This window comes from Monodon monoceros, unplaced genomic scaffold, assembly GCF_005190385.1.
Source record: "Monodon monoceros isolate NGI ecotype Baffin Bay Population unplaced genomic scaffold, NGI_Narwhal_1 Super_Scaffold_4, whole genome shotgun sequence".
NCBI lineage: Eukaryota > Metazoa > Chordata > Mammalia > Artiodactyla > Monodontidae > Monodon > Monodon monoceros.
In genome coordinates, this window is record NW_021703781.1 from 52,285,452 (window position 1) to 52,299,880 (window position 14,429).

The 14,429-nt window shown below is 49.1% G+C and overlaps 1 protein-coding gene across 1 annotated transcript in view; it reads left to right on the forward strand.

Moving 5' to 3' along the window:
* The first annotated feature begins 241 nt into the window (after window positions 1–241).
* Window positions 242–14,429, forward strand: part of UBTD1 (ubiquitin domain containing 1) — a 52,159-nt gene continuing 37,971 nt past the window's right edge. Inside the window, exon 1 of the mRNA XM_029244561.1 lies at window positions 242–556. Within this exon, the coding sequence (XP_029100394.1) occupies window positions 487–556 (70 nt within the window). The 5' untranslated portion in view covers window positions 242–486. The remainder of the gene's footprint in view (window positions 557–14,429) is intronic.

Here is a 14,429-nt window from a genome sequence, read left to right on the forward strand (position 1 = left end):
CCCAAGGGGGCGGTGTCGTTGGTCACATGCGCACCTGGGGGGGCGGTGCCGCCGGTGCGGGCACCGAGAGCGGATGGCAGGGAGCGGGGCCGGGCTGGGGCGGGGTTAGGCAGGTGAGTGACAGGCCCCGGGGGGCCGGCCCCAGCTGGGAGCCCCGAGCGAACCGGGAGTAGCTGCGGCGGTGCCCGCCCCCTCTCTCCGCCCCTCCAGCGGAGCTGGTCTCCGGCCGGGCACCGTCGCGGGCCCCCCTGGCCCGGCCACCTGGGACTGTGCTGGGTAGTCGGCCACTTCCCTCTCTCCCCTCGCCCGCAAAGTTTGTGGCGAAGCCGGTGCAGGGGTAGAGCACGCCCCCGGGGGAGATTGGGGAGCGCCGGATGCCGGGCGGCAGGAGCCGTTGACCCGGGACGCCGCCGTTCCGGGGCAGGAGCGCGGAGCAGCCGACCACCCTGCCGCCTCCGGTGCATGGGGCCCGGCTGAGGAGCCAGCATGGGCAACTGCGTGGGGAGACAGCGCCGGGAGAGGCCGACCGCCCCAGGACACCCCCGCAAGCGAGCAGGTAACGACAGGGAAGGGAGCAGGGTCGTCGGCGCCCCGCCAGTTGTCCTCCTTCTTGCCCGAGACTTGGGCTTCCCGAGCGACCTCCCACGGCTCCTGGCGCCTGGGTTTCCCCGATGGCTGCTCCGGAGCCAGACGGGGTCCCCCTGCCCAGCCCCGCGGGCCGGGGGAGCCGAGTTGGGGCAACCGCGAGCGCTGACCCGGCTGCGAGCCCAACTCGCTCCAACTGGGAAGCTCCGGGTGGGGGTGGGGGCGGGGGCAGGAAATGTTTGCAGACCGCAGCTGGGCCGGCGGCGGGGAGGAGAGCCCCGGGCGGGGGCGCCGCTGGCCCGTCGGCGGTGCCGGGGTCGGACGCCCGCCCGTCGGGGCACGGCGCGGGCGGCCAGGCGTCCCCAGAACTCGGAGCGAGCGAAACGAGAACAGTCGCTCCTTCCAAAGACTGTGTCATTATCGGGCTGCAGATCGTGTCTGCCGGAATCCGACTTGCAAAAGCAGCGCAGGACTCTGGGAAAGAAATCTTTATTTTTCCCGCAGGGCTTTTTAGAGCCTCCCGGTCGTCTGAGAGTCTAGGAAAGGTGGGGTGCGGGGTGGGAATCGCACTCGGGTTGTTGGGATCCTTCCCAGCCTTGGGAATGGGATCTGCTCCCTGGTGATCCGCGAGGGCCGGCAGCTCCTTCTCACTTTCTGGGTACACTCCTCCTATCCTGGCGCTTCGCCTGGGTAAGAGGTCTGGCGGTCGTTTCCCCGGGTCTTGTACTCACTTCACTTCCTTCTCTGAGGGTGTTGCGAGGGCCTTCTGAGAATGATAAAATCGCAGACTTTAGAGCTGAAAGAGACCTTCGAAACTTGTCTAGAGTCCAGATAGACCTACCTCCTCTTGTCTATGAAAAGCCCAGCTCCAGAGAGGTTGAGCAGCTTGTCCCCAGCCACACAGCTAGTCAGTAGTACAGCTGGGGCTAGAATGCAGTCTGCTGTTCCACTCAATTGCCACATATCCCTTTATGTAAGAGGAGCCACAGTCAGAGTTGTTAATGAAGTAGAAACTCTAGTTGGAGTTTCCTGTCTCCTTTGACACCGAAGGTTTGTGTTGCTTGAGTTCCGGAAACTGGGACGGAAGATGAGGGGAAACATGGGGGAAGCAGGGAAGGATGTCTGTGTGGTGGACAGGATGACTTGTGCAAGAAGCAACACGTGTTTATAGGGAGGACGATGTAAAATTTAGCGTTGAAGTCCTCTTGTCTGAGGGCAACCCTGGCCATTCTTCTGAGTGAGGAAAGTTGATTCTCAAATCCAAAGGCTTTCTTCCTTTCATTCATTCACTTATTCAACAAATACTTATTATTTATGTGCTCAGCCCACATAGTTGATTTGTAGCATTTTTTATTGTTGACAACCCTCTCCCATTTGAAACTCCAACACCTCCGCCAACTTTTCCCTCCTTGGCATTGTTTTTTTCTCTGATCACTCCCGCCCGCCATTACCTCCTAGTGTGGGACGCCCATGGTTCAGTCTGACATTCCGTTTGTTTCTCTCATCATGCTCCCTCCCAGAGGAATCTTACTCAGCCCCCCAACTCGTCCGTTGGGAAGGCCCCTATGCTGTATCTTCAACTATTGTCTCTCCAACCCCAGACTCATATATCTAAATGCCCACTAGACACAGATGTAGTTAACCTTAGGTTCAACAGTTCTAAAACCAGCTCTGCATCTCTCCTCCTCAACTAGCTTCCCTTTACTCTTCCGTTCTTCCAGCTGCCTAAATTTATACTTTGAAGAATTCTCTCTGCTGTCTTTGTCTCCATGTCCTGGAGGAGTCATTCTCTGGGCCGTGCTGGTTCTTCCTTCAGCAGGTCTTACAAACCTGCCCCTTGTCACCTCAAGGCCACCTCATCTCCCAGACTGAAGTTAGTTCCCCACCAAAGGCAAATACATCTTCAGTTATTCATCCAGTGCCTGCACATGGTAGTGTCCCAGAAGGCATTTGTTAAATTAACCTGTTCTGAACCCTGTAAGTTCTAGGTTCAGAAATCTTTCTGCCCCTCCCACTCCTACAAGAACTTTAACTTTCAAGGCTGTTCAAGTCTGGTCCAGTCCTACCTTTTAAGGCGTGATTTCTTTCTCTTCTTTGACATTAATGTCACCTGTGTTTGCTCATGCCCTTTCCCCCTTCTTATCAAGAGCCTTTCTTCTCTTCAAGGTCCACCTCAAATCCCTTATCTTTCTGGAAGCACCTTGCCTGACAAGTCCCCCCCACCCCCCAGCAAACATGATTGCTCTTTGTGAGAACTCCTGCAGTCCCATTATACCACTTACTTAACAATTAATTATCTACTCCATATTATTAGTCATTTCTTTGATGTTACAGTCATATCAGCAACTGCACTGCAAGCCTTGAAGACCTTGTGTGTGTGTGTGTGTGTATGTGTGTGTCTGTGTGTGTGTGTCTGTCTCTCTGTCTCATTCATATAGTCATACACACACACACACTAGGCGCTTATCACAATGATTTGTACAGAGGAAGGACTCAATATTTGTTGATTTTAGAAGGCTTACACGGGAATTCCCTGGCAGTCCAGTGATTAGGACTTGGCTCTTTCCCTGCCGTGGCCTGGGTTCAGTCCCTGTTGGGGAACTAAGATTCCACAAGCCATGTGGCGCAGCCAAAAAAAAAAAAAAAATTAAAAATAAATTAAATAAATAAATAAAATTTTCACCTAAATGTTTTACTGAGGTATATATCTGCATTTAAAAAAAAATCTGTTAGTGTATCTTTATTTCACTTCTGTGGGTCCTACTATGAATAGCTTTATTCATACAGTCCAAAGCCAAGGGGAACTCTGGAGGATGACAAGTTTGGTATAAGGGACGGACTCTCTTTTTTTTCCTTTTAAGTAATTTATTTATTTATTTATTTTTGGCTGTGTTGGGTCTTCGTGGCTGCACGCGGGCTTTCTCTGGTTGCAGTGAGTGGGGGCTGCTCTTCGTTGCAGTGCACAGGCTTCTCATTGCGGTGGCTTCTCTTGTTGCGGAGCACAGGCTCTAGGCACACGGGCTTCAGTAGTTGCAGCACGCAGGCTCAGTAGTTGTGTCTCACGGGCTCTAGAGCACAGGCTTAGTATTTGTGGCACTCGGGCTTAGTTGCTCCACGACATGTGGGATCTTCCTGGACCAGGGCTCGAACCCATGTCCCCTGCATTGGCAGACGGATTCTTAACCACTGCGCCACCAGGGAAGCCCGGGACGGACTCTTTCTTAACTTCACAGCGTGCACCTGGCATTCCTGTGACATCTGCAGTTTACCCTTTGACAAGGACATACTTTCATGTTGTAAGACTAATGCCTAAAACTCCCCCTGCCTCCCACCATAACTCTTATCTTTCCTTCGCCACTGCCGTAGTGGGAAGAAACCCTCAACAGACAGCTAAAACCTGACTTCTAGGTCTAGGCCTGCAGCTGGGTAACCCTGGGCAAGTCATTAACCCTCTCTGGGTCACACTTGCAATATCTCAGAAAGGGAGGGGGCTATACCAGATCATTAGAGCTGTTTTTACCATCTTCACAAAGGCAGCTGTTCTACACTGGAAAGTTAATGAGCTGAAATCTTATGCATTCTTATGTCACTCTTTGGCCTTTGTTCTGTCTTCCTAGTCACTTGATGGGTGAAGCAGAGACACAAGGCCTACCGGTCAGGGAGTCTTCCAAGAGCTGGAAGGATTAGGCGGTACTCTCATCTCATCAAGATTTGTGGTTGTCACTCTTTTTTTTTTAACCTATTACTCTTAATACATTCTCAGTAGGTCTGAGTTCTCCCCTTCAGGTGCTGGGTGGTCTTTGCATGCTCCAGAGAATACGTGGGGAATTACTCCTTTGGGGGGCTCCCACCAACCCATGCATATACCCTGGATAGATCTGATATCTCTGCCCATGAAGTGGGTGAGGCAGCCCCTCCCAGGCCCATCCCGGGGAGAAATAGAGGTGGTAGAACAGGCAGGTGTCTTGCCCAGTTCCACCCTTTGAGAATGTGGCAGGGCTGAAACCCAGCTATCTGTGATGTGCCAAGCATATCCACTTACGTTCTGGAATCTCAAGCTCGGGGTGGACAGACCCAGGGCCCTGTTTTGGGCTGGCTGGGCTTGGCTCTGTGGTTGCAAGAGAGCCTACTTCTCATTGTGTGGGCTGCTGTGGCTATTCTTGAGGGAGTAATTGGGCAACTTCTCCATTTGCTCAGTAAATATTTACTGAGTGCCAGGCACGTTGCTGGCTGTGAACAGACAGAGGGTCCTTAGCCACATGGAGCTTATAGTTTTGGGGGGCGCAGACAGTAAACATACAAAGTGTGTGTGATCATACATAGAAATTCTGTATGATAATACATACAATTTTGTATTATTATATATGCTGGTGACTCCCACATGTATAATTTCAGCTCAGTTTCTCCAACTCCAGCCTTGTATATTTTGCTGCCTGCTCAACACACCTAATGTCTAAAAGGCTTCTCAGTTTAACATTTCCAAAACAGAAGGAAGGCCCACCCCACCCCCTGTCCTCCCAAAGTCAGCCAATGGTGATTTCATCCTTCCAGTTGCTCAGGCCCCCAAAACTCTAATATCATCCCTGACTCCTCCCTTTTAATCCCACCTCCACTTAATCAATAGATCCTGTTGTCTTTGCCTTAAATGTATCCAGAACCTGACTCTCACCATCTTCACCACTTTCACCCTGGTTTAAGCTACCACTGGCCTTTTAACTGACCTTCCTGCTTCCTCCCTTGTCTCCCGACAGACTATTTTCATCACAGCAGCCAGAGAGATGCTGTAAACTGTAAGTCAGACTTTGTTACTCCTTTGCTCCCCGTCTCATTCAGAGTCCTTGTGTTGGCCTACAAGACACGATAGGATTTTCAACACCTTGCCTTTCCTCAGCCATCTCTTGTTCTTCATCCCCTGTTCCACCCCCTAAAATCTGAATGGGTCCCTCTCTCTCCTCCTCCAAGGCTCCTCCCTTCTTGTCAGTCAAGGCCTCCCAGGCCATCCTTTTTTTTTTTTTTTTTTGCGGTACGCGGGCCTCTCACTGTTGTGGCCTCTCCCGTTGTGGAGCACAGGCTCCGGACGCGCAGGCTCAGCGGCCATGGCTCACGGGCCCAGCCGCTCTGCGGCACGTGGGATCTTCCCGGACCGGGGCACGAACCCGTGTCCCTTGCATCGGCAGGGGGACTCTCAACCACTGCGCCACCAGGCCATCCTTTTTAAAACTGATCCCCTTTCTTCCATTACCTGCTCTCAGCATTATCTACCACCTTTTCCCTATTTTATTTTTCTCCCTGGCACTCACCATCACCTGACATTGGCTATCTCCCCTACTACGTGTGACCTGAGATTTTTATTTGTTCGTTCCATGGCAACTAGAGCAGCACCTGGCATGTAGTAGGTGCATAATAAATATTTGTGGATGAAGCTAGTGTGTAGAACAGAGTGGGTACAGTCTGTAGAAGAGCAGGAATGAGCAGCCCTGATTGCTGTCTCATCTTAGGTGGGTGGATGTATCCTAATGGACGGATTTAACTGCAACCTCAAAGTGGTGTTCTGTTCCTAGGACTGGCTTCTCTCTCACCCCAGGCCTGGGTAAGGTCTCAAATACCTGGGATGTAATTTCCCGTGGTTTGGGAGCCTCTTGCTAGGAGTTGCTGGGGCTGAAGCAGGAGGACAGAGTGAAGCCCCTTACTAGGGTCCCAACCAAGCAGTTAGCACTTTCTTGTTATTTTACGTGTGCAACTATGTAAGAGTGGACCCTTCTCCCAGGCACACATGGTATTTGTGGTCATTAACTCAAGAGGTGGGTGTGGGGTGGTCTGATAGAGTGTGAGGCAGGAAGGTGGGTGACGTGGACTCCAGGCCTCTCTACCCATTGAATTGACTTGCTGGGGAATTTTTAGAATCATAGAATTTTAGAGCTGAAAAGGAACTTAAAGATTTCTTTAACCTCTTTTTCTTTTCCAGCTATTAAAAAGAGAATAAAGGTATGTCTACTCCCTGCCAAGTTCACAGAAATATGGTGCAAACTATATAAAAACTGCATAAGCTCCTTTAAGTTTTGAGTATGCTAAGGTCAAGAAATTGTGGTCAAAGTTGAGCGTATTCAAAAGGGAGGGGGTGTGGTCTCTTTGCCACTTTCTTGAATGGTGATCTTGGGCAAGTCATTTGTTTGCTCAGTTAATCATCTCTTAAAAAAAAAAAAGATGATATTTCCAGTTTACTTCAGAGAGATGTTGTGGGGATAAAATAAACTAACATTGTTTTTAAAATCACTTTCATGGCTTAATGATCTGCTCAGATATGAGGTCCCAATCCAGAGTGTGATCTGCTATTGATGGGAAATAAGGCCTTGGTTCTCTGCTCCTTCCTAGTTGTGTGTGCAACTTTGGACAGGCCTCTTGATCTCTTTGAGCCTCAGTTTCCCCATTTGTACAATGGGATGACTGCTGCCCAGAGAGATTGTAAGAATCAAGTGCAATCCTGGATGAAAGGAGACTTTGTGAACTTATGAAGTTCCCATTATTCAAAGGTAGAGGATTTTTACACACAAAAACCATAGCCAGTGATTTTCCCCAGATCATTGAAGCTTACTCTTTTTTAAAGAGCAAAACTATAAAAGAAATGTTTAAAAACTATTTTTGGATGGGAATCTTTCTGAAACGGATGATATGCTTCCCAGCAAAGTATACTGAGCATGAATAACCTCCTCTTTGCAACTTGGGGGTGTTGAGTTTGGACCTGTATGTACAAAGCCCTGCTTGGTGGAGATGGGGACCACAAAAGCCTCTTTCTCTCAAAAGCCTTTATCTCTGAAAGAAGGTGAGGGTGAACTTGTGGCAGGTGGAAGGTAAATTGCTGAGGAAGAGCCCATTACACAGTGGCCTGCCTCGAGGTCCCAAGCAGTATTGGTGTGGGTAGGCTCTTGAACCCTGTTCTGGGCTCTGAATGAAAATAGCAGTCCTGCCTGATCAGTTACTGTACTCACGACAGTGTGAGACCCCCAGGCTTTTCAGAATGTAGGGCATTGGGTCCCAAACTAAATGGTTCCCAGCTGCTGTGCTTTTGGGGTTCACGTTTCCACCTATAATTGTTGCTCTGTCTTCTCCCTGGTAGTCAGTGTCACTTTTTTTTTTCTCATTAAAAAACTTGTGGTTAAATATACACAAGATAAAATATACCACCTTAACAACTTTTTTCTTTCTTTTTTTTTTTTTTTTTGCTGCACGTGGGCCTGTCACTGTTGTGGCCTCTCCAGTTGCGGAGCACAGGCTCCGGACGCGCAGGCTCAGCGGCCATGGCTCACAGGCCTAGCTGCTCCGCGGCATGTGGGATTCTCCCGGACCGGGGCACGAACCCGTGTCCCCTGCATCGGCAGGCGGACTCTCAACCACTGTGCCACCAGGGAAGCCCCTTAACAACTTCTAAGTGTACAGTTCTGTAGCATTAAGTATATTCACATTGCTGTGCAGCCATCACCACCATCCATCTTCACAACTTTTTCATCTTCCCAGCTAAAAATCTGTACCTATTAGACACAGACTCCCCATTCTCCCCTTCCCCAGCCCCTGGCAACCACCGTTCTACTTTCTGTCTCTATGAATTTGACTACTCTGGGTACCACATAGAAGTGGAATCAGGCAATATTAGTCCTTTTGTGTCAGGTTTATTTCACTTAGCATAATATCTTCAAGGTTCATCCACGTTGTACATGTGTCACTTGCCTTGCTTTTTAGGGGTGAATTCTATTGTATGTCTATACCACATTTTGCTTATCCATTCGTCTGTTGATGGACACTTGGGTTGCTTCCACCTTTTGGTTATTGTGAATAATGCTCCTATGAACATGGGTGTACAAATATCTGTTCGAGTCCCTGCTTTCAGTTCTTTTATGTATATGTCTAGAAGTGGGATTGCTGGATGATATGTTAATTCTGTGTTTAATTTTTTGAGGAGCTGCCATACTGTTTTCCTCAGCGGCTGCACCATTTTACATTCCCGCCAGCAATGCACAAGGGTTCCGATTTCTCCACATCCTAACCAATGCTTGTTATTTTCTGCCTTTTTGATAATAGCCATCCCAATGGGTGTGTAGAGGCATCTCATCGTAGTGGTCACTTCTTGAGATCCTGACTACCAGGCTTAAATAGCAGCCCCTCCAGTTTCCTGGGGGAACATATGGCTGAGATTGTTAGACTTGTACCTAGAGAGAGAGTAGATGGGCTCAAAGTGAAGCCCGAGGGGCCCTCCAGAGAGGGAAGTACAGGAGTTTGGGCAGGTAGATTCTGTGACATCTTTTCTGGTCAGTCAGAATCTGGCTTGCTTCTGGGTTTCTAATAATGTGGTCGATGGCTGGGATGGATGGACAGTGGCTTCCAGTTAAGCAAAGCAGTTCTTTGTTGTTACAATTCATGTGGCTCCCAAAGAACGTTAATGCTGTCTTACTCATATTGAGTGCTCCCTTTTGCACAAGAGATGCAGGACTATGGTTCAGGTGGGAGCACTTGGGATGGGTAAAAGGCAGGGAGTATTATAATGACATGGCCTCCTGGTGAGCTTGTCCGCTGCTCCAGGCCATGTGCTTCTCTCTAAGCTGTTGGGGACAAGATCTCCCTGCTTTCTGAGCCCACAGGGAAGGGGGACCAAGCTTAGTGTGCCCTCACACCTCTGACCAGCCCCAGGCCCTCAACTTGTGTCCCTTATTGCCCTCGGAAAGGGGAACCTGTCAGGAAAAGGGCTGGCGCAGGGTATGGGGTGGGGGGAGTAGGGGGATGGGAATGGCTCCTCATTTGTACCTGTCTCCTCTGGGAGGCTGCCACCAGAGCCCAAACCTAGGCAGCCAGCCAGTTACCAGGCAGCCTGGATCTTAGAGGCGAGCCTGTGGACTTGGAATTTTGTTCTTTTTAAGGGCTTGTAGAGATGAAATTAGCAACAGCTCACCTTTGCTGGGTATGTACCATGTGCCAGGAGCCTCCTGTGCAGTATCTTGATTAATCTTCACATCCATCCTATGGGTGGATACTATTATCACCTTTTCACAGAGGAAGAAATTGAGCCTTAGAAAGGTAATGTCTCCTCTCTAAGACCATGCAGCTTGTAAACAGCAGGGCCTGATCTCAGAGCCTGAGCTTTTGGCCCCTGTATAGTTTACCTTCCCAGGAATGGGAGGAAGAGAGCACAGGGTTTTTTTGTTTTGAAACAAGAGTTTGTTATTGAGTACCTTCAGGCACCCTGCTCACCTTGTTCAATCATCTCTTTTGATTCTCCTCATTTTGCCTTATGAGAACATTCCTACCCAATTTACATAGGGGAAAGTAAACTGATTTCTGGTGGTCACAGGCTGAGCAGAGGCAGAGCTGGGACTCACTTTAATACTTTGACTCAAATTTCAGTGCTCTGAGCTCATTCCATTGTGCTGCCTCCTCCCATCCCCATGAGAAGAATCGGGAGGTGGCTGTGAAGTCTGCAAAGCTGCAAGGACTGGAGTCACTCCACTCCCTTCCCATTGCTGTCTCCTCCTTCTCTCATTTCCTCACCCCCAGACTATATCTCAGGGTCCCATGAGTCCATCATTATGCATCTAGTACTTGGCACTTTGGCACATAGTAGGTGCTCAGTAAATGTGCATTGCATGTTTGAGGGCTGAGTGTGGTGGAAGCAGTAGAATCTCAGCCAGATTGTTCCTGAAGAGGAACACCAGCAGAATGCAAACAGCATTGTTTTCTCCCTCTTCTCCCAGAAGGAACCTCCACTTCCCAATGCCCAGATGCCAGGGACTTGAAGAAAAGAGTGCCTTGGCTCTGCAGACTTTGAATTACCCCCAAATTCCCAAGGGAAAAGAGGCAACAGAGTTACATTAGCAAAGTGCTTGCAGGATCAGGTGTCATTCTTTGTAATTAATAAGACTAATGATCCCTTGCTATGTTCATTTTGCCATTTTCAAAGTGCTTTCTCAAATATTATGTGTCATTTGATCCCCACAACCATCCTGTTAGGTGATCAGGGCAGGAATCATTTTTCCTGTTTTACCGATGAGGATACTGAGACTTAGGATGTTAAGAGCTGCCCAAGGTTGTTGACAAGTAAGTTAGGCAGAAGCCATGGGAGGCAATGGCCCCTCTGCTTTCTCATTGTGGTGAGAAAGTCTCAGGTCAGAGCCTCAGTTTCTGCATCTGTGAAATAGGGACAAGAGTAGACCACTTCAGGTATTCAGGGATTAAATGTGATGATTTGTGTGAAGTGATCAGTGCAATGCTCACACAGGGAGATGCTTAGCAAATGATGGCAGTAGGCCATTAATGACAATAACCTAGGCTAAGTTCATTGTTTCTTTGGGGACTTGTATTCTACTGACTCTTGTTCAGCTCAGAGTATTGGGAAGAGCAGAGTGTAGCCTCCCTTACCTTGACCTGGGAAGTCCGACTCTGGCCACCCTCTGGCCCTTCCCCTGCACTCAGAGTGTATAGCAAGGGCTGACCCTGAATTTCTTTTGATTTGCAAAATCTGAGGTCTTTCAAAGAGGACGTTTATAAGGTAGAGTTTTTCGTTTGGTAACAGGTAATTATGACAATTATGACAAATATTTTATTCACTTAGTATCCATTTGCATTTTTTTATCCTAGCTCCTCCAGCTCATTAGCTGTGTAATCTGGGCAAGTTGTTTTGGATTTGGGGGCCTCACCTTCCTCACCTGTAAAATGGAGATAACAGTATCTACTCATAGGGTTGTCTTGAGGATGAAATGAGTTAAAGCACATAAATGCTTAGACTGGCGCCTGGGGCATATTAAAATATTCAGTAAATAGTAGTTATTTTTTTTCATTATTATCAGCATGCTTGGCACTGTATTTAAGCCAGCTGTCCCCAGCCTTCTTCTTCCCCCCAAGTTGAGATATATGGCCAGTGAAGTTCATATACAAGACCTAGCTTCTGCTCTGTACCCTGGCTATTTACCATTCTTGCAACTCCACTCATTCAGGAAAACAAATGGGAGGCAAGTTGCACAAGAGTGATATTATTGCAGAGATAGCCTTGAATCTAGCTTCATTTTTTTTTTTTTTTTGCGGTACCCGGGCTCTCACTGTTGTGGCCTCTCCCGTTGCGGAGCACAGGCTCCGGACGCGCAGGCTCAGTGGCCATGGCTCACGGGCCCAGCCGCTCCGCGGCATGTGGGATCCTCCCGGACCGGGGCACAAGCCCATATCCCCTGCATCGGCAGGCGGACTCTCAACCACTGCGCCACCAGGGAAGCCCCTAGCTTCATTTTTTAAAAAATGTGAATCATTCACAAAAGCTTGAGAACTTCAACTCTTGTTAGTTACAGATCTCTTGCAATGTCCCGCATATTCTTGCCGATTCCAGCAACAACTAGTAGCTACTTTTCTGGGCTCTCTTGGAACAGATGCAAACACTTCTTGCCTGGTAGGTTCAGGGCTCGGGAGTGCCCTCAGTGCGCTCACCCTCAGGTTGGCAGAACATGTCTGGGTCTGCTGGGGCTTCCTTCCTGGAGCCTGGCACCTCCTCCATGAACTTCCAAGAAAGCAGTGACAAACATCACAGCAGGGCCACTTGTCCACACTTGATACACAACTTCCTGCAACTGGATTCAAAAACAGTTGTCTTATAGTTATTATATACTGCTGTTTATTGAGTACTAACTGTGTGGCAGGCCCTGCAGTAGGTACTTCATACACATCTCCTCTAATCCTCCCGTTAATTCACTGCAAGTGATGTTGTCCTCATATTAGGGGAGAGGCTCCGTGATACTATTGCGCCCAGGGTCACATGGTGAGAAATGGAAGATTTCGGATCCCAGATTACTGTTTTCCATTTTCAGCCCTGCATTCCTTCCATGAAACACCTGCCTCACTGTCAGTTTCAACTGAGGGCTCACCGGGCCCTAAACAGGTATAGCTGGTTTACTAACGTCATTGCCACCCATGACTATCGAATAGTCTGCTTCTGCCAGTTCTTGCACTATGTATCCCGAGTATGTTAGGAAGTGCACTTTGCGACAGCCTTCATGGGTTTGTCCCCCCTTCCACCTCTCCCCACCTACCCCTACTGCAGTGTCTGCTAAACAGACCACACTGTCCTCTGTAACATGGGATATCACACATGGCATTGATTTTTTTCACTTATGCAATGCGCTCTGTTCCCCCAAAATAGACTGTCACGTGGCCGGAGCATTTCCTTTCACGAACCCTCACAGCAGCTCCAGGAATCATCACCCCTGAAGCAGTCCCGTTTACGTGGTGATTACCACGTGCATTAGGCACCCTACTACATGTTTGACATCACTGCCTTCATTGTTCACGTCAGCCCCAGGAGGTAGGCATAATTACCTCCACTTTACAGATGAGGAAGCTGAGGCTCAGGGAGGTTAAGACCCTAGTCCACGAAAGTGGGGGAACTGCTGTTTGAATCCTAGTAGTTGTACCCCAGGGGCCTGTATCTTAACCGCTATGGGAAACTGCCCCTAAATATTCACCGTAACTGCCTTGTCCCGGCCATGGTGTTAGCACAGGGCGCAGCGTGAAGAGTCAGTTCCTTTCCTCAAGGAGCTCACGGTGTGGTGGGCTGAATAATACTGAGCTTCTGTGATCTGTTTTTATTTATTCCATTTCCATGTGGGCACACCCAAGTGTGCAGATTCATGACACACAGCTCCAAGGTTGCAGGGTGAGCTGAGGGGACAGTCCCCGGCGAGCTGGCAGTGCTCTGTATGGCTGTGTTTATGCCCCAGGTTTACTTCTCCGTTTGCTATTTGCCCTTCTTCCCTCTGGGCTCTCACATCAGGTTCATAGAACCCAGAGCTCATCCGGGTCTGGCCCAGTGTGATATTCCTGTTTGTGGCCCAGTGCAGGGCTGGCTGGCGAGGACAAGGGAAGCCTTATTTGACTGGAAACTTGCTGCTATTATGGCTTTTTATAAGGCCCCAAATTATTTTTTGAAACATGCTGTATGCGCTGTTATTTGGTCCCGCTCCCTGAGGAGCAGAGTGGGCTAGTCTTTGGAGTCCATAGGCAGAAGGAGAGCTACATTGGACCCTTTAATCTGTAGCTGACCTCGCCTATCTGAAGCTGAGCTTAGCGTTGCCCTGCTTTGACGTATGTCCCATGGAAGATCCAGGGCCTGGATGTCTGGTCCATTTTTGGCCATTAAGCACGTTTTCCCGCAGCCCCGGACAGAGATTCTCAGTCTGCTACTGTTGACAGCACCACTCCTTGGGCATTCATCTATGCCAGGGGCCTAGGCCCAGGGGAAATATCCAAGGAGAGACTTCAGCCTGTGGGCCCTGTTCTGCATGTGTCTGGCTCACCACCCGATGCTGGTTTGGATATGGATTGATGGGGACCCCTTTTGTAGGCTGGGCCTGGGGCCTCAGTTTTTAGAGGTGAAATGATCCAAAAGCTGTGGGGCTGCTCAGAATCTACCCTTACCTTTTAGAAGAGAATTGGCATTAATAAGGAATTCGGCTGGAGGAACTGGTTCAGAAATGTCAAGCCCCTGGTCTGTGGTCTGTCCTGTGCAGTCAGAAGTGGAGCTGGTACCTGACCCAGGGAATCTGACTCCATTTCCTGTGTCTTTTCTGTACATCCTGCCTCATTCCCGTGTATGCATATTATACATGTATGTCTCATCATCCATGATGGCTTACAGTCTATCTGGGGGAAGGAGCAAAGACAAATAGAGGTGTGATACAATTTCAAGCAAGATAATGTGCAGACAAGTGCTGAATCATGCGGTGTAGACAGGTAGAGACAAAGGCAACGTGTAGACACTTGAGAAAGAGTCGAGGTTGGATAGGGCAGATATTAAGGGTAAGTGAGGAGAGTTTACAGAA